This window comes from Myxine glutinosa, chromosome 4 (genome assembly GCF_964187855.1).
Source record: "Myxine glutinosa chromosome 4, kmMyxGlut1.1, whole genome shotgun sequence".
NCBI classification, from domain to species: Eukaryota; Metazoa; Chordata; class Myxini; order Myxiniformes; family Myxinidae; genus Myxine; species Myxine glutinosa.
The window spans coordinates 213558161-213580075 of record NC_136264.1 but is presented as its reverse complement, the minus strand read 5'-3'; the positions used below and the strand labels follow the sequence as shown (position 1 = coordinate 213580075).

The 21915-nt window shown below is 46.2% G+C and overlaps 1 protein-coding gene across 3 annotated transcripts in view; it reads right to left on the bottom strand.

The window, feature by feature from the left end:
- OTUD4 (OTU deubiquitinase 4) overlaps nt 1–21915 on the bottom strand; it is an 88444-nt gene that overhangs the window by 44729 nt on the left and 21800 nt on the right. For 2 of the 3 annotated variants that reach the window (XM_068114382.2, XM_068114385.2), the window contains exons 2-9: nt 16231–16314; nt 15971–16021; nt 15778–15824; nt 12985–13057; nt 12034–12115; nt 11233–11365; nt 3558–3573; nt 3369–3453 (exon numbers count right to left, since the gene is read on the bottom strand). In XM_068114382.2, coding sequence (XP_067970483.2) covers nt 3369–3453; nt 3558–3573; nt 11233–11365; nt 12034–12115; nt 12985–13057; nt 15778–15824; nt 15971–16021; nt 16231–16314 — 571 coding nt within the window. The remainder of the gene's footprint in view (nt 1–3368; nt 3454–3557; nt 3574–11232; nt 11366–12033; nt 12116–12984; nt 13058–15777; nt 15825–15970; nt 16022–16230; nt 16315–21915) is intronic. The other variant, XM_068114384.2, reaches the window with a different exon arrangement.

Here is a 21915-nt window from a genome sequence, read left to right as displayed (position 1 = left end):
GTATCCTCCACTTCCTTAGCTGGCTCTACTGTATCCTTCACTCCCTTAGCTGGCTCTACTGTATCCTCCACTTCCTTAGCTGGCTCTACTGTATCCTCCACTCCCTGAGCTGGCTCTACTGTATCCTCCACTTCCTTAGCTGGCTCTACTGTATCCTCCACTCCCTGAGCTGGCTCTACTGTATCCTCCACTCTCTTAGCTGGCTCTACTGTATCCTCCAATCCCTTAGCTGGCTCTGCTGTATCTTCCACTTATTTTGCTGGCTCGACTGTATCCTCCGCTCCCTTAGCTGGCTCTACTGTATCCTCCACTCCCTTAGCTGGCTCTACTGTATCCTCCACTCCCTTAGCTGGCTCTACCGTACCCTCCACTTCCTCAGCTGTCTCTACTGTATCCTCCACTTCCTTATCTGGCTTTACTGTACCCTCCACTTCCTCAGCTGGCTCTACTGTATCCTCCACTTCCTTAGCGGGCTCCACTGTATCCTCCACTCCCTTAGCTGGCTCTACTGTATCCTCCACTCTCTTAGCTGGCTCTACTGTATCCTCCACTCCCTTAGCTGGCTCTGCTGTATCCTCCACTCCTCCACTTCCTTAGCTGGCTCCACTGTGTCCTCCAATTCCTCATCTAGCTCTACTGTACCCTCCACTTCCTCAGCTGGCTCTACTGTATCCTCCACTCCCTTAGCTGGCTCTACTGTATCCTACACTTCCTCAGCTGGCTCTACTGTATCCTCCACTTCCTCAGCTGGCTCTACTGTATCCTCCACTCCCTCAGCTGGCTCTACTGTACCCTCCACTTCCTCAGCTGGCTCTACTGTATCCCCCACTTCCGTATCTGGCTCTACTGTACCCTCCAATTCCTCAGCTGGCTCTACTGTATCCTCCACTTCCTTAGCTGGCTCTACTGTATCCTCCACTTCCTCAGCTGGCTCTACTGTATCCTCCACTTCCTTAGCTGGCTCTACTGTATCTTCCACTTCCTTAGCTGGCTCTACTGTATCCTCCACTCCCTGAGCTGGCTCTACTGTATCCTCCACTTCCCTCAGCTAGCTCTACTGTATCCTCCACTTCCTTATCTGGCTCTACTGTATCTTCACTTCCTTAGCTGGCTCTACTGTATCCTCCACTCCCTTAGCTGGCTCTACTGTATCCTCCACTTCCTTAGCGGGCTCCACTGTATCCTCCACTCCCTTCGCTGGCTCGACTGTATCCTCCGCTCCCTTAGCTGGCTCTACTGTATCCTCCACTCCATTAGCTGGCTCTACTGTATCCTCCACTCCCTTAGCTGGCTCTACTGTATCCCCCACTTCCTTAGCTGGCTCTACTGTATCCTCCACTTCCTCAGCTGGCTGCACTGTATCGTCCACTTCCTTAGCTGGCTCCACTGTATCGTCCACTTCCTTAGCTGGCTCTACTGTATCCTTCACTCCCTTAGCTGGCTCTACTGTATCCTCCACTTCCTTAGCTGGCTCTACTGTATCCTCCACTCCCTTAGCTGGCTCTTCTGTATCTTCCACTTCTTTTGCTGGCTCTACTGTATCCTCCCTGCTCCCTTAGCTGGCTCTACTGTATCCTCCACTCCCTTCGCTGGCTCTACTGTATCCTCCACTCCCTTAGCTGGCTCTACTGTATCCTCCACTTCCTTAGCTGGCTCTACTGTATCCTCCACTTCCTTAGCTGGCTCTACTGTATCCTCCACTTCCTTAGCTGGCTCTACTGTATCCTCCACTTCCTTAGCTGGCTCTACTGTATCCTCCACTTCCTCAGCTGGCTCTACTGTAGCCTCCACTTCCTTAGCTGGCTCTACTGTATCCTCCACTTCCTTAGCTGGCTCTACTGTATCCTCCACTTCCTTAGCTGGCTCTACTGTATCCTCCACTTCCTCAGCTGGCTCTACTGTAGCCTCCACTTCCTTAGCTGGCTGTACTGTATCCTCCACTTCCTTAGCTGGCTCCACTGTATCGTCCACTAACTTAGCTGGCTCTACTGTATCCTTCACTTCCTTAGCTGGCTCAACTGTATCCTCCACTTCCTTAGCTGGCTCTACTGTATCCTCCACTTCCTTAGCTGGCTCTACTGTATCCTTCACTCCCTTAGCTGGCTCTACTGTATCCTCCACTTCCTTAGCTGGCTCTACTGTATCCTCCACTCCCTTAGCTGGCTCTACTGTATCCTCCACTCCCTTAGCTGGCTCTACTGTATCGTTCACTCCCTTAGCTGGCTCTACTGTATCCTCCACTCCCTTAGCTGGCTCTACTGTATCCTCCCCGCTCGCTTAGCTGGCTCTACTGTATCCTCCACTCCCTTAGCTGGCTCTACTGTATCCTCCACTCCCTTAGCTGGCTCTACTGTATCCTCCACTCCCTTAGCTGGCTCTACTGTATCCTCCACTTCCTTAGCTGGCTCTACTGTATCCTCCACTTCCTTAGCTGGCTCTACTGTATCCTCCACTTCCTTACCTGGCTCCACTGTATCGTCCACTAACTTAGCTGGCTCTACTGTATCCTTCACTCCCTTAGCTGGCTCTACTGTATCCTCCACTCCCTTAGCTGGCCCTACTGTATCCTCCACTCCCTTAGCTGGCTCTACTGTATCCTCCACTCCCTTAGCTGGCTCTACTGTATCCTCCACTTCCTTAGCTGGCTCTACTGTATCCTCCACTTCCTTACCTGGCTCTACTGTATCCTCCACTCCCTTAGCTGGCTCTACTGTATCCTCCACTCCCTTAGCTGGCTCTACTGTATCCTCCACTCCCTTAGCTGGCTCTACTGTATCCTCCACTCCCTTAGCGGGCTCCACTGCACCCTCCACTTCCTAATAACCGAACTCTTATACAACTCTGCTGTGCCCTCCATTTCCTTACAACCCAAACTGACTCTACTGTGCCTTCGATTTCGTCATATTCTAACCCTTATCTGGCTCTACTGTGCCCTCCACGGTCACACAGTAAACATTGCTTCACAGGATATCCCACCAACCGCATAACACGTCATCCCCACGAGTTGCTGTACACAAATAAAACACTCCACCACATCTATTAGTTCAATTACCTTTCTCCCTTTTCCCCAATGAACCAATATCCTGACATTCGCGGGATTTTCATCGACATTCGTGGATTCCTATCCCCCATTTACCTATCCCCCATTTTTACATCGACACAATGCCTCCACAATCGCTGTTCCACCTTTCGTGGCATTTTCCAGGAACATATCCCCCGGGAATGTTGGGGTCTGAGTGTATATATAGTGCAGGTTGCATTAGCCATTATCATGTTTGATACCTTGATAAAGTTGCCGTTAGCAATCTAATCGTGAAGGAAACAACTTTTTATCAAAGTAAAAGGATGTCGTCAAAAGCACAACTTACCTTTTTTGGATGCGACCCAGACCTCAAACTCAACGTTTCGATAGACAAACGGGTCAAGGGATTTCATGACGCTGAATGGGATCGACTGTGGCATGGGATGGACAGAAGGTTTAAAAAAGTGATTGGAAGTTCAAAGAAAAGCACAAGTTCAAAGGATATTTGTGAAAATCAAAAAGTCAATGCACTCACCTCAATGTCTCCACTACTGGGGGGGAAGGGTAGAGAAATTTACAAAAATAATTAAATCCAATGAATTTCTACCAACAAACTCAGCATTCAAACAAGAACGGCACTCAGTAGAGAGCATACCTCCACCAGGTGAACAGTTTACGTTTTGTATCCCAGAAAATCACAATGCGGAATCACATTTAATCAAAAGCATCCGTCCACAACTTTTTGAGATATCGTGCTGTATATAGTTTTTGGCTCTATCTCCCAATTATCACTTTTAAAAATTTGAGTATCCGGATCCGAATCTGGATCTTCACCCAAATCTAATCATTACGTCCTTGTCACATACACTACCTCTCCGCCAAATTTCGCCCGAATCCGTCCACAACCTTTTGAGATATCTTGTTCACAAACAAACAGACAGACAGACAGACAGACAGACAGGGGTGAAAACAGCTTCCATCCACCTCTGGTGGTGGCGGTAAAAATAACTAACGAGGAAGGCAACATCAATTAAAATATGGTGTTCACATCTGCGCACTTTTCCTCATGGTACTGAGATGTACTATTATTACTCCCATTAGAAGAGTACCCATCCTCTGGATGGGCCATTTGCACATTACATCCTGAAAAAAGGTAAAGTCTGTTTTTTCAAAGAAGAAGACGACAGATGTTTGTGTGGTGAGCGTCAAAAAGGTTCTAGATGTAAAGGGTTTCGCTCTAAAGCATACGTCCTTAGTAGTTAGGCTCAAAGTCTAAAGGGTGTTCAGGTCGAAAGGGAGTCAAGGGAATTAAGGTATGTAAACGTCTAAAGCGATGTGGGGTACAACTAAAGGGTATAGGTGTGTAAGGGGTCAAAGTCCAAAAAGTGGCCAAAAGGGTATAAAATATGGAAAGGGTGAAGGGTCTAAAATGTCAAAAGGGGGAGGGTTACTGTGACACCTGGCAGGACTAAAAACAATACCTGTTAATGGGACACCTGGAGGACTAAAAACAATATCTGTTAAAGGGCGGATAAGCTCCCTTTGGGAACAAACGGCCATCCAGTAAGGTTATATCGGGTCTTCGGAGTCTAAAGGGTCTTAAGGGTTCAAAGGGAGGTGCCTAGGTACACCCACACACCAGATTAGAAGTTGGTACTTTGCTTATTTTTCAAGATATTTCGCTCATAAGGTATATAAGGATCTAAAGGATGTAAATGAAACAAGCGTTACGCCTAGGTCCCCCGTCGGGGAAGTGATGTGAGTTGACAAAGTGGAAGACGCAGAAAACATGCTATGATATGATATTTCGCTCATAAGGTTCAGACATACATGGAGGCGGCCATCTTGGATTTTGACGTGGCGACCCAATTTTCAATAGCGTTCTTCCTCATGCGTAGATATACCCACACACCAGATTAGAAATTAGTAGTTCGTTTATTTTTCAACATATTTCACTCACAAGGTTCAGACATATATATGGTGGCGGCCATCTTGGATTTTGACGTGGCGACCCAATTTTCAATAGGGTTCTTCCTTATGCCTAGATACACCCACACACCAGATTAGAAGTTGGGACTTCGCTTATTTTTCAAGATATTCAGCTCACAAGGTTCAGACATACATGGCGGCGGCCATCTTGGATTTTGACGTGGCGACCCAATTTTCAATAGCGTTCTTCCTTGTGCCGAGATACACCCACACACCAGATTAGAAGTTGGTACTTCGCTTATTTTTCAAGACATTCAGCTCACAAGGTTCAGACATACACGGCATCAGACATACATGGCGGCGGCCATCTTGGATTTTGACGTGGGTTGCATCCACACACCAAATTCGAATGCGGTCCTTCGCTTACGCACGCACGCCCGCACGCCCCCCCCTCACGGACGGACGGACGGGAAAACCATAGTCCCCCTTTCGCTCCGCGGTGCGACGGGGGACAATAAAGGCGTCTAAAGAGTCTAAAATATATAAAGTTTTCAAAGGTCTAAAGGTTTAAAAAGTACTGTACTTTCCAACAGTACGTAATTAATAGATGTAGTAGGAGTGTAACTGATGTTCAAACAGCATGTAATTAAGAGATATCGTGGCTGGACATACGCTCCATTATACATACATGTTATTTAATGACCCCACTTACACCCACCTGATTGTGGGGTCAGCCAGAGAATGTTTTTGGCCCAAGTGTTTCATGAACTGGCTGGACAGGCCCGACATTCAATTGAAAGTGACGAATTTTGGAATATGCTGACGGTATTCCAAATATTTATTTTTCTAAATGGCCCTGGTGCCGCAAAAACTCATCCAGTCTTCGCAAAAGACATTGTTGGATCATTAACACCCACCAAGTAAAGCCGACAGATTGAATGCCCAGTTTAACGTCAATCCAGTCAATCCAAGTCAATCCAATCATGAATCACCTTGAATGTGAAACGCCGGGATTTTTTTCTTCTTTTTTTGTACAAAGAATCGAGGCTCGTGGAAGAGCTAATACATTAAACATGAAAAGATGCACAGACACATAAAACATACAATGAAGGGAGTGGGAGACAAGAGGGGGAGAGAGAGGGGAGCACATAAGCACAACGACAGTAGTGAACAGGGACGTCGGTAGATCTGTGGAAGGGAGAGCGCTGGGGAGGAGGGAGGGGTACACAGTAAAAAGCAAATGAACACCACCACGAAATTCAGGAAAGAAGTTGGGGATTGAAAGAGGTGGATTTGGGGTGTTTTAACAGGGGAAGAAAAGATCATGGTTTTGGATGGGGAAGATAAGAGATGGAAGACCTGGAGGGAGGACAGGGATTGAAGAGAGTGTGGGAGTTTGTTCCAGAGGCGGGAGAAAAGAGGAATGAAGGAGTGAAGGTGAGCAGACTTGATTTTGGCAGTTTCACCAGAAGAGGGTTGCTGGCAGTTTCGTGCGTCCTGCAGGAATAATTGGGGTACAGAGCACAGACAGAGCAGGGGGAGCAAGGCCGGAGAGGAGTCGGTAGAAGACAAAGACCACCAACCCGGATGCGGTGAGAGAGATAAAGGCCCTTAGAATCAGCTTGATCGCGGGAGATTCCAAAGATTCTGAAAGCTTTGGTTTCAACCGAGTGAAGCCGAGCTGGGTGTGAGGCAGGATCACCGGCCCAGAGGGGAGAGCAGTATTCCATTGAGCTGCAGATGAAAGCTTTGTATGTGATGAGGAGCTCAGGTGTGCCAAGGAAGGACTTTGCATGACGGAGGATACCCGGTCAGCGACTGGCTTTGGAGGCCAGCTTGGAAATGTGGTTTTCCCAGGAAAGATCATGGCAGATAGTGAGACCCAAGAGCTTGAGTGACAGAACTTATTGGAGAGGATTGTTGTGAAAGTAGATGGGAGGGTTTTCCAGACGGTCTTTTCGGAAAGACATCATGAGATGTGTGAGATTTGTCAGGATTGAAAGACATGTTCCACTTGTTTGACTAGTTTGTGATTTTGTCCAGGTCTGCAGAGAGTGAGGAGGCTGCAGACTGCCGATCTGAGGGTTGAGATATGGAGCTGCAGAGAGTGGAGTCATCAGCAAAGAGATAGAGAGGACTTTCCAGAGAGTCGGAGAGATCATTGATGAAGACCAGAAAAAGCACAGGGCCGAGAACACTGCCTTGAGGAACTCCAGCCTGGAAAGGAAGGGGAGATGAGAGAATTCCATTCAGGGCCACACGTTGGCTACGACCAGAGAGGAATTCCCCAAGCCATGCATGAAGGTTTCCATGGATACCATAAGAGGAGGGTTTGGTGAGCAGAACAAGGTGCCAGACCGTATCGAAGGCACGAGATATATTATTTCCTGTTTGGCATTGCGGACCTCCATCCATTGTTGAGACAGCAGAAGCAGCATGTCCAGAGTAGAATGACCTGGTCTGAATCCAAATTGATGATCGGAGATCAAGCCATTAGAGAAGAGGAAAGATTTGATGTGAGAAGCGATGATGACCGATTCCATGACCTTGCTGATTATTGGGAGCAGGCTGATTAGTCTGTAGTTGCAAGGATCTATTTTTGCACATTTTTTGTGTAAAGTGGTGATGTTGGCTGATTTCCAAGCTGATGGCAGATGACCTTGAGCAAAAGAGAGGGTGAAAAGAACAGAGAGAGGGTGTGAAAAGGCAGAGGAGCAGGATTTTAGGACTCGTGGGCTGCTGATGCCATCTGGTCCAGTTGCACAATCAGAGTCGAGGCTTGACAGCAACGTCTCCACCTTCTTTCAGGAGAGAAGGACACAGAGTCCAGGAGCAGCTGGGTACGACTGGGTAAGATGAGTACAGAGAGAGACGGGTTTGGGAAACAAGATTTTGAGGCAGACCGACTTGAGGCATTCGGCTTTGTCACGTGTGGTGTCAGCTGTGTGGACGTTTGAGGTAAGGGAGGAGATGGAGGGGGAACAAACACCAGAAACAGATTTGACCAGACGCCACCAGGATTTGGAAGAGGGAGACAGGTTTGAGAGTTCAGTCTTTAGAGAAGAGAGATAGTGCTTACTGGCTCTCCTGAGGGTCGACACACACTTGTTCCGAGCTTTGTGGAAGGAACTGAGGTTGCCTTTGGGTGGATTTGCCTTCCAGGAGGCGAAGGCAAGTTGTTTCAGGGCAACTGCCTCACAACAAGATTCACTGTACTGTGGACGGGAGGAAGGGTATGACAACTGAAGCCAAGATGGGATAAATCAGGTGCTTGAGAGAGAGCAGTTTACTTTGGAAGAATTCCCAAGAAGAGTTGATGTCAGAGGCAGTAGAGATGGGAGACCAGTCCAGATGATTGATGGCTGCTTGAAGACCATGCCAGTCAGCCCGAGTGAAATGCCAGACTGGTCAGTGCTGAGGAGGCTATCTGAGAATGGCCAGAGAGATGTCCACTTTAACAAGCACATCAGAAGAACCAATTGGAGCAGAATAAGAGCAGCAGACATTTGCAGGGAAGTTAGTCAATACCAAGTCAAGAAGAGAAGATGCTCTGTTGACCGAGATCCAGGTCGGGAAATAAACAGATTGTGTCAGTCCCAATGAGTCGCAGAAGTCCTTTGCTGAGATGCCATAGCTGGTGAGAGAGGAACCCACAACCAGCCAGCTGGCATGATTACAGTTGAAGTCACCACATATGAGAAGAGAGAGTTGGGATGAGTGGATAGAAGTTGGTCCATGTTGTCAGACAGCGAGATGTAAATGGAGTCATCACTGTTTGGAGGACGGTACAGAACACATATGAACAAAAGGTGGGAACGGAGGGGAAGCCGTAGCCAGAGGTACTCCTGGGGGTGGCGTAGAAATAGGGCAGTGCAAGGAGAGTGAGGAAGAGAGTTTTTCATAAAGATAGCAACCCCAACACCAGGATGAGGGTCACGTCTATCATACCAGAGGAGGGAGTAATCAGGAAGAGATGTTAAGGAATCAGAGACATCTTGAAGAAGGAAAGTTTCTGTTAAGGAGATCAAGTCTGGTTTGTCAGAAGCAACCTGAATGGAGAGATCAATCAGGTTTGAGTGAAGGCCCCGGATGTTTGAGGTCCACACCGTTAAAGAAGAGGAAGGGGGAGCATCAGATACAGGACAGGGAGGGGTAGGGTAAGATGTGGGGTGAGAGGGGGAGGTAGGGAGAGCTGTTGATAGTGTGTCAGAGATTGCAGAAGAGATAGGAGAAAGGGAAGGATGAGGAGGACAAAAGGTTTGATGGTGATTGGATGAGGTACAGTGAGGTGTTGTTTGAGGGTGGGGCAGAGCGAAGTAGAAGGTTGGAGGAGGTGGAGGTATGAGATGAAGTGAGAGGAAGCGGGGAGGAGGCAGCTTCGAGGAGGATGGGGGAGAGGGAAGAATTTGAGAAAGATGGTATTGGGGAGATTAAAAGGGGAGGGGTGAGGGTGGAGTTTTGAAGGGGAGTTTTGAAGGGGGAGCTTTGAAGGGGATGGGGGAGGAGGGAGTTTTGAAGGGGAGGGGTGAGGGGGAGTTTTGAAGGGGAGGAGTGAGGGGAGTTTTGAAGGGGAGGGGTAAGGGGGAGATTTGAAGGTGAGTTGTGAGGGGGGAGATTTGGAGGGGAGGGGAGAGGGGTGAGTTTCGGAGGGGAGGAGAGAAGGGAGAGTTCAGAGGGGAGGGGTGAGGGGAGAGATTTGAAAGGGAGGGGTGAGGGGGGAGTTTAGGAGGGGAGGGGTGAGGGGAGATTAGAAAGTGTTGGACGATTAATGAAAAACAAACATTTATTACAAGGGTTTATTGTGACTTTCAATTCAGAGATCCGTTTGAAAACTTTAGGGGAGGGGTGGAATGAAGGTACGTTTAGAGAATGTCGAGAGGAAGAACTGTAAGAGATCGATTTTTGTTTTTTAATTCAACTGGACTATTGTCCAGCTGAGTTTTTGTCAACATCCAGTGTTAGTCCGTCTGTCGTCTGTCTGTCTGTCGTCTGTAAACAATTCGACGACTACGCTCTAAAAGTCACAAATATTGATTAAATTTGATGAAACTTGTTATGCAGCATCTTTAAGACATAAACTAGTTTGGGATTGCATTTGGGTGTTGCACGCCCAAAAATGGGTGCGGCAGGGCGGCCATATTGAACTAGAGGTTCCAGGGAACCTGAACTCAACTGGTCTATATCAATATGGTTAGAATATGCATAATAGAACCACAAACTATATAGTTTATATGTGCTAAAAATATGACAAAAATTGATTTTTCAATATTTCAATTTTTCAATATTTCAATATGCGTGCAATGCCCAAATGCAATCCCAAACTAGTTTATGTCTTAAAGATGCTGCATAACAAGTTTCATCAAATTTAATCAATATTTGTGACTTTTAGAGCGTAGACGTCAAATTGTTTATCGACGACAGACAGACAGACAGACAGACGGACGACGGACACTGGGTGTCGACAAAAACTCAGCTGGACATAGTCCAGTTGAGTTAAAAATCATTTTTTGTCAATCTGGTACTTCCTAATGTAGCTAGAAGGCTGAAACTTGGTGTGTAGACAGTATGTAACAAACCTCAACACATATATTACGGGTTTTGACGATGTCCGAAAAATGACCTCGTCGTGACCTATGACATGACTTGACCCATAAACATCAGTTTGGATGACGTCCAAGTTCTAAAAGCCACAAATACTGATCAAATTTGATCAAACCTTCAACGTTACTGTACCTCTTTAGCACATATAAACTATATCGTTTGTGGTTCTATTATGCATATTCTAACCATATTGATATAGACCAGTTGAGTTCAGGTTCCCTGGAACCTCTAGTTTGAAATGCAATGATTTGATAAGGAAATTGAAAAAAAGCCTTTTAAGTAGGAAGAACAGCGTGTTGTAATAAACCACTGAATAAAACACTGCAGGGGAAAGTTTAAACATATTTAAACAAAAGAAAGAGCAGTTCATAGCTGGGCCCAGATTCAAAGCCTGGCTAGAAATCTCAGAGGGGTGTGCGTATAAATGTCGGTTCTCCTGCCAACCTCGCTCATGACAATGTGATCTCAGGTTCATATCCCTTAATTTATGTCAATTTGTCCATTTTTTCTGAATGACCATGTCCTGAATGCTACGTATATATCGCACTTATATATCGACACACACACATTCACACACAAACATATGCTTCAGTCTTAAACACTGGAAAAGAAGAACGATAGGGCAGGCCAAATGAACAAACACGTTTTTCTCCGACCCACGAGCCCAATCTATAGCTAACCCGTAGCTCTCGAGGATAGCTTCTTCAGACGAGTTGTCGTTGTTCTTGCGACTGCGGTAGAGCTCCACAGCAGCACGAAGTGTCTCCCGCTTCACATCAAAAACATGCTCGTAGAGAAGCTCGTACAGAACAGCTAGAGGTGTACAGACAGCGGCACGACACATGCCACCCGGTATCTGTATTATCCATAATATTATCCATATCACACTGCGACACGCGAAGCGCAATGCGGGGTTAAACAATTTGTTCATTCTGTCCATCCACAGACACCAGTCCATGATCGAAGAACGTATTGTACTTTGGCAAATTTTATGGAATCTCGTCCTAAAATGAGTTTGAGCACGTGTTGAATAAGATGCTGTAAAAGACACTGCATCAACGGTGGCAAATTACAGATTCAATGGGTTTTTTTCAGTTTTTTTTCTACAGCGTTTAAAACCTTTATTTTATTTAAATTGATTATATATTCGAACACTGTAAAACACAAATGGCCTTGCTTGCACTTCCTAAAACCTCCAGTTTAGTAGTACCTAAACAAAACATTGCACCATCTCAACCAATCAATTGTGTCGCTCGCACTCTCATCGTTGGGGAATACAGAGATTCAGACAAAATTGCGGCTCATAGGAAATGTAGATCATGCTCAGAAAGGCAAAGCAAGGGTTTTAAAAACCCTGCCCATACATGTCCTTTTACTCAAAACTGCAAGGGGGGGGGGGGGAGGTCTAAGATGTTCTATGAACTCTCTAGTTGTTAATGCAACATCTAACCTTACTTCAAGTTAATGACCAAACAACTCACCTTGGCAGATACCGGCAACAGCAGGAAATTTACGTGAATAAACACTGTCATAGTGGTTACCGTTGGAGAAGCAGAGCAACACCTGGGTGAGCACAGCATAGGTAAAGCACAATAAATTATTTTGATCTTTCTTTGAAACAATACAAGCATACAAGACCCATCGCTTCACTAAAGGGAATACTAATCCTTGTGTAGTTGCTAAAAAAAGTTGTTGTTGATGGAAAAACAACAATTAGGTGGGTTATAAATAATGGCATAGCTATACACGTGCTTCACTGATGAAAATATTAAGAATGGGGGGGGGGCGGGGTGGGGGGGTTGGGGAGAGGAGGGGGAGAGAGAGGGGTCGCAAAGTTGGCATTTGCAATTTTTCCACGTGTGCGCATGCACAAACCTTCCTTCCTTCCTTTTTATTTATTTTTTACGTCCGAAATGGTTCGCACATGCTAAGAAACCCCAGGAAGCTGCAGAATTGGGGCAAATAATTATATGTATTGTGTGTCCGGGATAAGGATTGTTAACTGAAATGGCTCAGAGAGCTTCTAAAATCAATGTTATTTATTCCAAAAAAAAAAAATGCATATTCTCAAATCAATTTATAAAAACAAGACATTTTAATTCCCTTAAGACTTAAGGCACATGATGACATCATGTGGATAAACTATGCAGCGAGTGGTTATTTATAAGAATGCAAAAGTACAGTGTTTTAAAATAACTGGATTAGTGTGGTTTTTTTTTTTTTAAGGGGAAATGGTTGGAAAAGGATGCATTTTTGATGTCTGAAGTTATGACTGAAATAAAAAACTTCTTTTCAGATTCATTCGTTTTCAGGAAAATTTCAGGAAGTACCAAAAGCAATAAACTACATAAAGTTAGTTACACACAAACACTTCTCCCTACGTAATGCCACCAAACGCAAAGCAAGCTGTGATTTGTGGCTCATCGCCTTACCTTATCCCTGAATCCATGCTCCGTAACATTAGCAGGAGGGCAGCCCGGTTCCTGATAGATGATGAAGTCTCGGCTGCAAGAAGAACACACACAAGGAAACTGGAACGGCACTCGGTAGAGCGCATACCTCCCCCAGGCTGAACAGTTTACATTTTGTATCCCATTGATAGGCCGCTTCTGGATCCGGACCTGAACCAAAATCGAATTAATTTGGCCTTGTCACACACACACACAGCCTGTCCACCAAGTTTCGCCCGAATCTGTCGATAACTGTTTGAGATACCATGCCCACAGATGGACGGACAGGGGTGAACCCTTCATTTGCTAGTTGTGTCGGAGAACAGTGGAAGGTTATCATAAGTATTATCAAGCGTGGCATGAAGATATGTTTTTAACGGGCCTGAGGAGGTTCGTGGATGTTCTAACAAGACTATTACGACTACTACTACTACAACTACTTCCGATATATTGATGGAAGTAGTAATAGTGGTCGTAGTTATAGTAGTAGTAATGTGTTAGACCAACCATCCTGCATTGTATTGCATGCCCAGTCCAAGCTGGAACCGAAGGGCCTTTCCACACAAATGTTGCAAGGTCATTTTAAAGATTCCATCTGCAAAGAGACTCAAACCTCCAAAGGGTGTTAATTAACCATACCTCGACAAGGCAGATTATAGGGGAAGATATTTATAGAGGAATGGGGGGTGGGTTGGGAGAGGAGTTCTGATAAAGGACAATAAAAAAACGCCGCACAGGCAATTAAAAGTAAAGATAAAAGTTTGCTTTTGAAGGAGTACACGTCCAACACGTTCTAGAGGTGTACACGTCTGACACGTTCTAGAGGAGTACACGTCCGACACGTTCTAGAGGTGTACACGTCCGACACGTTCTAGAGGTGTACACGTCCGACACGTTCTAGAGGTGTACACGTCCGACACGTTCTAGAGGTGTACACGTCTGACACGTTCTAGAGGAGTACAAATCTGACACGTTCTAGAGGTGTACACGTCTGACAGGTTCTAGAGGAGTACACGTCTGACACGTTCTAGAGGTGTACACGTCTGACACGTTCAAGAGGTGTACATGTCTGACACGTTCCAGAGGAGTACACGTCCGACACGTTCCAGAGGAGTACACGTCCGACACGTTCAAGACGTGTACACGTCTGACACGTTCAAGAGGAGTACACGTCCAACACGTTCTCGAGGAGTACACGTCTGACACGTTCTAGAGGAGTACACGTCCGACACGTTCTAGAGTACACGTCCGACACGTTCTAGAGGAGAACACCTCAGACACGTTCAAGACGTGTACACGTCTGACACGTTCTAGAGGAGTACACGTCAGACACGTTCTAGAGGAGTACACGTCCGACACGTTCTAGAGGAGTACACGTCAGACACGTTCTAGAGGAGTACACGTCAGACACGTTCTAGAGGAGTACACGTCCGACACGTTCTAGAGGAGTACACGTCAGACACGTTCTAGAGGAGTACACGTCCGACACGTTCTAGAGGTGTACACGTCCGACACGTTCTAGAGGTGTACACGTCCGACACGTTCTAGAGGTGTACACGTCCGACACGTTCTAGAGGTGTACACGTCTGACACGTTCTAGAGGAGTACAAATCTGACACGTTCTAGAGGTGTACACGTCTGACAGGTTCTAGAGGAGTACACGTCTGACACGTTCTAGAGGTGTACACGTCTGACACGTTCAAGAGGTGTACATGTCTGACACGTTCCAGAGGAGTACACGTCCGACACGTTCCAGAGGAGTACACGTCCGACACGTTCAAGACGTGTACACGTCTGACACGTTCAAGAGGAGTACACGTCCAACACGTTCTCGAGGAGTACACGTCTGACACGTTCTAGAGGAGTACACGTCCGACACGTTCTAGAGTACACGTCCGACACGTTCTAGAGGAGAACACCTCAGACACGTTCAAGACGTGTACACGTCTGACACGTTCTAGAGGAGTACACGTCAGACACGTTCTAGAGGAGTACACGTCCGACACGTTCTAGAGGAGTACACGTCAGACACGTTCTAGAGGAGTACACGTCAGACACGTTCTAGAGGAGTACACGTCCGACACGTTCTAGAGGAGTACACGTCAGACACGTTCTAGAGGAGTACACGTCAGACACGTTCTAGAGGAGTACACGTCTGACACATTCTAGAGGAGTACACGTCTGACACATTCTAGAGGAGTACACGTCTGACATATTCTAGAGGAGTACACGTCAGACACGTTCTAGAGGAGTACACGTCAGACACGTTCTAGAGGAGTACACGTCAGACACGTTCTAGAGGAGTACACGTCAGACACGTTCTAGAGGATTACACGTCAGACACGTTCTAGAGGAGTACACGTCAGACACGTTCTAGAGGAGTACACGTCAGACACGTTCTAGAGGAGTACACGTCAGACACGTTCTAGAGGAGTACACATCTGACACGTTTTACAGCAATCATAATTTGGTTTAACGAGAACAAATAAGATTTATGACCAATCATTCCCACATCGTTGCATGACCATTTAAGCTGCATTACCACGTGACTGTGGTCATGTTCCAATGGCGGTTTACATTGGAAAACCAATTAGCAGAGCTCCTTTTTAAGGACCAAGTGAAGACTCGTCACCGTTAATGGACCAAGGAAAAGTAGTTATTTAAAGGTGGTTTCATAGTGAGGGTGCAAAGGTCACATATTCTTACAATTCAACAAATAAATAACAGGATTGAGTGATGATCCCATAGGACACCCAGGAATCTGAACACACTTACCTGTACATGATTGAAAGTGCGTTTATTTCTATTTCGCCTGCCCATTCCTTGGGGAAGGAGATGGAAGAGGGAGAATGGGGGTGGGCGGGGGGCGTTGGTGAACATTTCAGAATTTAGAACCCCCACAGTGAACCCAAAAAGTCTTCCTACATTTCTACAAGATACCAACTCATCGAGCAACCGATAGGCTCACCTTAGTGTTAGAGAGCAGGTGCAACCGCTCTTCAAAAGAACCCTCAACAAACTGTGGTTCCGGAAAGGGGGGGAAAAGTTCATCAAATTAAGAAGAAGCTCATTGGAATGTAGAGAGTCGATTCTGTTGAAATTATTTCGCACATTGTCTTATCGTGTCCACCTGTGGTTCTTGTCGGTTATCAACCATCGCACCAAAGAGGTGACGGTGTTAAGTTAAAAAATTAATCAATCGAGAGTTCATTCCCAATCCCAACTTACTGATTCAAACTTGTCTCTGTTTCTGCGCAGGAAGGCGACACATTGCCTTCGGACATCTTGGTGAAGCGACTGTGTATTGAACACCTGAGCAAAAGGAAGATGAGCACAAATGTTGTTTCATTCATTATTTATGGTTTCCCTGCTTTCCATGAACCCAGTTCAATCCTATTTATAAAAAAAATTATTAAGATTTTGACGTTAAAAGAAGCATTCGATGTAAAAAATATTTACAACACAGGATAATTCATGACAAAAGGTGTCTTAAAATGCAATTATTTGTCCCCAAGACATTTCCAGATACATCACCGAGGTACCACCACCAAGGCAACAGATAATTGTTTCGAACCACCACCAAGGTAGCGAAACCACCACCAAGGTTTCGCTACCCAAAACACAACGGCAGCATCCTGACGCTACCCGAACCACAACGGCAGCATCCTGACGCTTCCCGAATCACAGCGGCAGCATCCCACCACTACTCCAATCACAACGGCAGCACCCCGACGCTACCCAAATCACAGCGGCAGCACCCCGACGCTACCCGAATCACAAAACTCAGATGGTCAATATATTACTCTTCCTATGACCTTATCAGCTCCACTCAACAGCAACCAGATCACAACCACCATAATCTCACCGAACAAAAGGATCAAACCCAAAGTTCACACCACATCAACAAAACTCCTCCTCACCCCCTCCATTACTCCTCTGGTTCACTGCATGAGCAGGACAACCCCAGAATATACCTGAACAGCATAACAACCAATACCGCTCCCCCAACCCAATCACAACTCAAATATTACACCAGAAAATATTCCCCTCGATACCAAATCCGCTTCACCTACCCTGCATATCACCTCGTGAGCACCATCACCCGCAACTCCAAATCATTGCATCACAACAATCCTATAACTACCCAGAATAAACCTCACATATCACCTCATCACTCTCCCAAATCCCAATCATTGCATTAGAACGATCCGATAACTACCCAGAATATACCTCAACATATCAGCACAACACTCTCCCAACTCCAAATCATTGCATTAGAACGATCCACTAACGACCCAGAATATACCCCACGGCCCACATATAACCTCATCACTCTCCCAACTCCCAATCATTGCATTCGAACGATCTGATAACTACCCAGAATATACCCCACATATCACCTCATCACTCTCCCAACTCCCAATCATTGCATTCGAACGATCTGATAACTACCCAGAATATACCCCACATATCACCTCATCACTCTCCCAACTCCCAATCATTGCATTAGAACGATCCGATAACTACCCAGAATATACCTCACATATCACCTCATCACTCTCCCAAATCCCAATCATTGCATTAGAACGATCCGATAACTACCCAGAATATACCTCAACATATCAGCACAACACTCTCCCAACTCCAAATCATTGCATTAGAACGATCCACTAACGACCCAGAATATACCCCACATATAACCTCATCACTCTCCCAACTCCCAATCATTGCATTCGAACGATCTGATAACTACCCAGAATATACCCCACATATCACCTCATCACTCTCCCAACTCCCAATCATTGCATTAGAACGATCCAAAAACAACTACCCAGAATATACCCCACATATCACCTCATCACTCTCCCAACTCCCAATCATTGCATTAGAACGATCCACTAACGACCCAGAATATACCCCACATATAACCTCATCACTCTCCCAACTCCCAATCATTGCATTAGAACGATCCAAAAACAACTACCCAGAATATACCCCACATATCACCTCATCACTCTCCCAACTCCCAATCATTGCATTAGAATGATCCAATAACGACCCAGAATATACCCCACATATCACCTCATCACTCTCCCAACTCCCAATCATTGCATTAGAATGATCCAATAACGACCCAGAATATACCCCACATATCACCTCATCACTCTCCCAACTCCAAATCATTGCATTAGAACGATCCGATAACTACCCAGAATATACATCGACAAATCACCACAACAAGTCCTCATAAGCAACCACGTCTTGGGAACTTTTGGTGAAAGTTTGTTCCAGCCGAGGAGAACAAATCCATCTTGTTCTCCACAAATAACAGCTCCTAAAGAACGAGTTTGCCATCAAAGGAAGAGTTTTCCCGTTTCCTCATGCAGGACTGGAGGAACCCACAGTACAGGCCAATCATTGGGAACAAAACTGTACGTTGAGCACAGTGGAAATTGTATGGATCAAGAATGATGAGAATGACTTGCTGCAAGTCAACATACCAGATCACCTTCTGGTTCAGCACAAGGAAGCCAATACTCTCATTGCTTTCCATGTGAGCAACATCACTGACGGAAACATTCGTGAGATCCTCCGATACTGACGTCCTCATCCTACTTCATGGCCACGTAGGAAGATCTGAAGATGAGTCCATAAACATGGACTATGGCTCTGGCAACAACGAAAGATACATTGATGTGTCACATATAGCTGCCCGTCTTGAGGAGAAACAACTCGGTCTCACCAAGGCCATGATTGGGCTTCATGCCTTGACTGGGTGTGACTTCACATCGTCATTCTGCAAAAGATGCAAGGTGAAGCCCTGAGATAATCTTGAGGTTGATCCAGTCCACGTTATGGCATTGCGATCACTTACGTCCGACGAGATAGACCTCCCAGCTGTGACGTCATATGCCCACTCAGCATACATTGTACATTGAATGGAGTTCACTCCGACACCCTTCCTGCACACAGCACACGGCCACTTCCCAGTTCTTTCCACCTCACCACATGCTTTACCACTTGCCATCACCTTAGTCTTTCTGATATTCACCTTCAGACCTTTTGTCTCCATACATTCCTTCCACTTGTTTATCTTCTCCATCAGTCCATCCATACTTTCTGCAATCAACACCAGATAATCTGCACACAACTCCCACGGTAAACCCTCCTTTACATTCCGAGCCAGCACCTCCATCACAGCTACAAATAGTAGTGGGCTTAGTACCGACCCCTGATACACTCCCACCTTCACCTCAAACTCACCACTGTTCCCGTCCTTCGTCCTTACAGCTGTGCGTGCTCTCTCGTACATTGCCATCACTACTCTGATCAACCATTCCTCCACTCCTAACTTCCTCAATGCCCATGTCACTACTTTGTGTGGAACCCCATCGAATGCTTTCTCCAGATCAACAAACCAAAGAAACAACTTCTTCCTCTTCTCCATGTACTTCTCCTGCAACTGCCTTACAATAAAAATGGCGTCTGTCGTTCCTCTTCCTGGCATAAATCCAAACTGCATTTCGTCGATCTTCACTTTCTTCCTTATCCTCCTCTCCAACACCCTTTCCAATACCTTCATTCCATGCTCCAATAACTTTATCGCTCGGTACGAGCCACAGTCCAGAGGGCCACCTTTCCCCTTGTATAGAGGGACGAGGGTACTCAGTTCCCAATCCACTGGAATGCGGCCTTCTTTCACACCAGATTACAGATCTATGTCATTCTCTTCACACCCCAACTTCCTGCTGCCTTCAACATATCTCCCACAACTCCCGTCGGTCCTCCCGCTTTTCTACTCTTCATTGCTTTTATCGCTTCCTCAACTTCCTTCTCAGTTATCTTCTCTGCCGGTCCTAAAACTGGGTTACTCTCTATGTTGCCTTCCCATTCATTCTCTGCATTCAACAGCATTTCCATATATCTCTTCCATCTTCCTTTAATTCCATCTGGGTCCACAACGATTTGTCCCACTTCATCCTTCAAGCAACTCACCCCCATCACATCACACCTCTCTTTCGCTATCTGCTTTTCAATCCTGAATACCGCGCTCTGACCCTCTTCCAAATCCAAGCGTTCTCCGAACATTTTCCTACATGCCTCCTGCGCCTTTGCTACCTCTTTCTTTGCAGCCCTCTTGGCTGCCTTATAACTTTCATGCTCTGCCTTTTCTGCCCCCGTACCCTTCACCTTCTGCCACTCCTTGAGCTTCTTCCTCTTCTCGTCAATCCTCTTTCCAACTTCATCATCCCACCACCATGTTTCCGAGTGCCTCGGTGGTCCTTTTGTCCATCCACATACCTCACCAACGGCTCCCAACAGACTATCGTTCATTGACATCCAACCACTTTCAAGCTCAACCACATCATCCTCGACCCTACTCAGGCTCTCTTTTAATGCCTCCCTCACTGTCCCCTCTTTCAACCTCCACACCTTCATTCTCGGTTGCCACTTCACCCGCCGAGCTCTCCTCGCACCTTTCACCCTTATGTCGCAGACAACCAAGTGATGCTGTGAAACAGCCTCCTCCCCCGGGGTCACCTTTGTGTCTGGGAGGCGGCCCCTATCTCGCCTACACACCATCAGGAAGTCAACGGTTGTCGTCGACCCACCTGACGTGTATGAAACAAGCTTATTATCCTCTTTCTGGAACTGAGTATTACAAATCAACAAACCAGCTCCATCAGCAAACTCCGAAATCCTTTCATCTTCCCCATTCCTCACACCATATCCGTAACCCCCATGAACTCTCTCAAAACCATCCATACTCCTTCCCACATGTCCATTTAGGTCTCCTCCTACCACAACAACTTCCTCATCTTTCACGATTACCATCAGCCTCTCTATTGCAAACCAGAACTTGTCCTTCTCTTCATCGCTCCGACCGACCTGCGGAGCATATTCCGAGATGACGTTGACCAAGAGCTTTCCAATCATCATTTTCACCACCATCAACCTTTCACTCACTCTAGTCACACTCACCACACTGTCCACAAACTCCTCAGAAAGCAGGACACCAACTCCATTCACGCCCTCCGGGCACCCTTGCCACACAAACTTATATTTTTGTCCCTGCCTACCCTTCACCATTCTCACACCACTTCCCTTCGATCTCGTCTCCTGCACACAACATATGTCCACTCTTCTTCTGACCAATACTTCCACCACTTCTCTTGATCTCCCTGTCATTGTCGTTTCATTCCATGGCCCAAACCTCAGAAACCGATCTCCACGTGGGGCATCAGACGTTTCGTCATCATAAATGGAGTGATATTCCACCCTTGCTTCGATCGGGTTCCCCACCTTGATTTTTGACGAGAGGGAGTGAGGTCCCCCACGGGGTACTTCGGGCTGTACCCTGCCCATATGTAATTGTAATTGTCATGGTTCCCTTTTTGAGGCAATGTTTTATGACCGGATGCCCTTCCTGACGCTAACCCTTTTAGTCGCCTCTTACAACATGCAGGGATACCGTGTACCTATTCTAAACTGGGGTACACACCGGGTAAAGTACACACCAGTCATGGTACATGTATGGCATACTATAATAGCCATGGTACATGTATGGCATACTATAATAGCAATGGTACATGTATGGCATACTATAATAGCAATGGTACATGTATGGCATACTATAATAGCCATGGTACATGTATGGCATACTATAATAGCCATGGTAAATGTATGGCATACTATAATAGCCATGGTACATGTATGGCATACTATAATAGCCATGGTACATGTATAGCATCTATATAATAATACCGTAAGGACTCGACTTTGTTATCCCTTTTACGCCGCACCCAGTGACCCGATGCCCACGGCACTAATGGATTTACGATCTACGAACCACGCTCTTTGTTTATCACGTACAGCCATACTCGAAAAATCTGAATTCGCCGACTTTGGGAC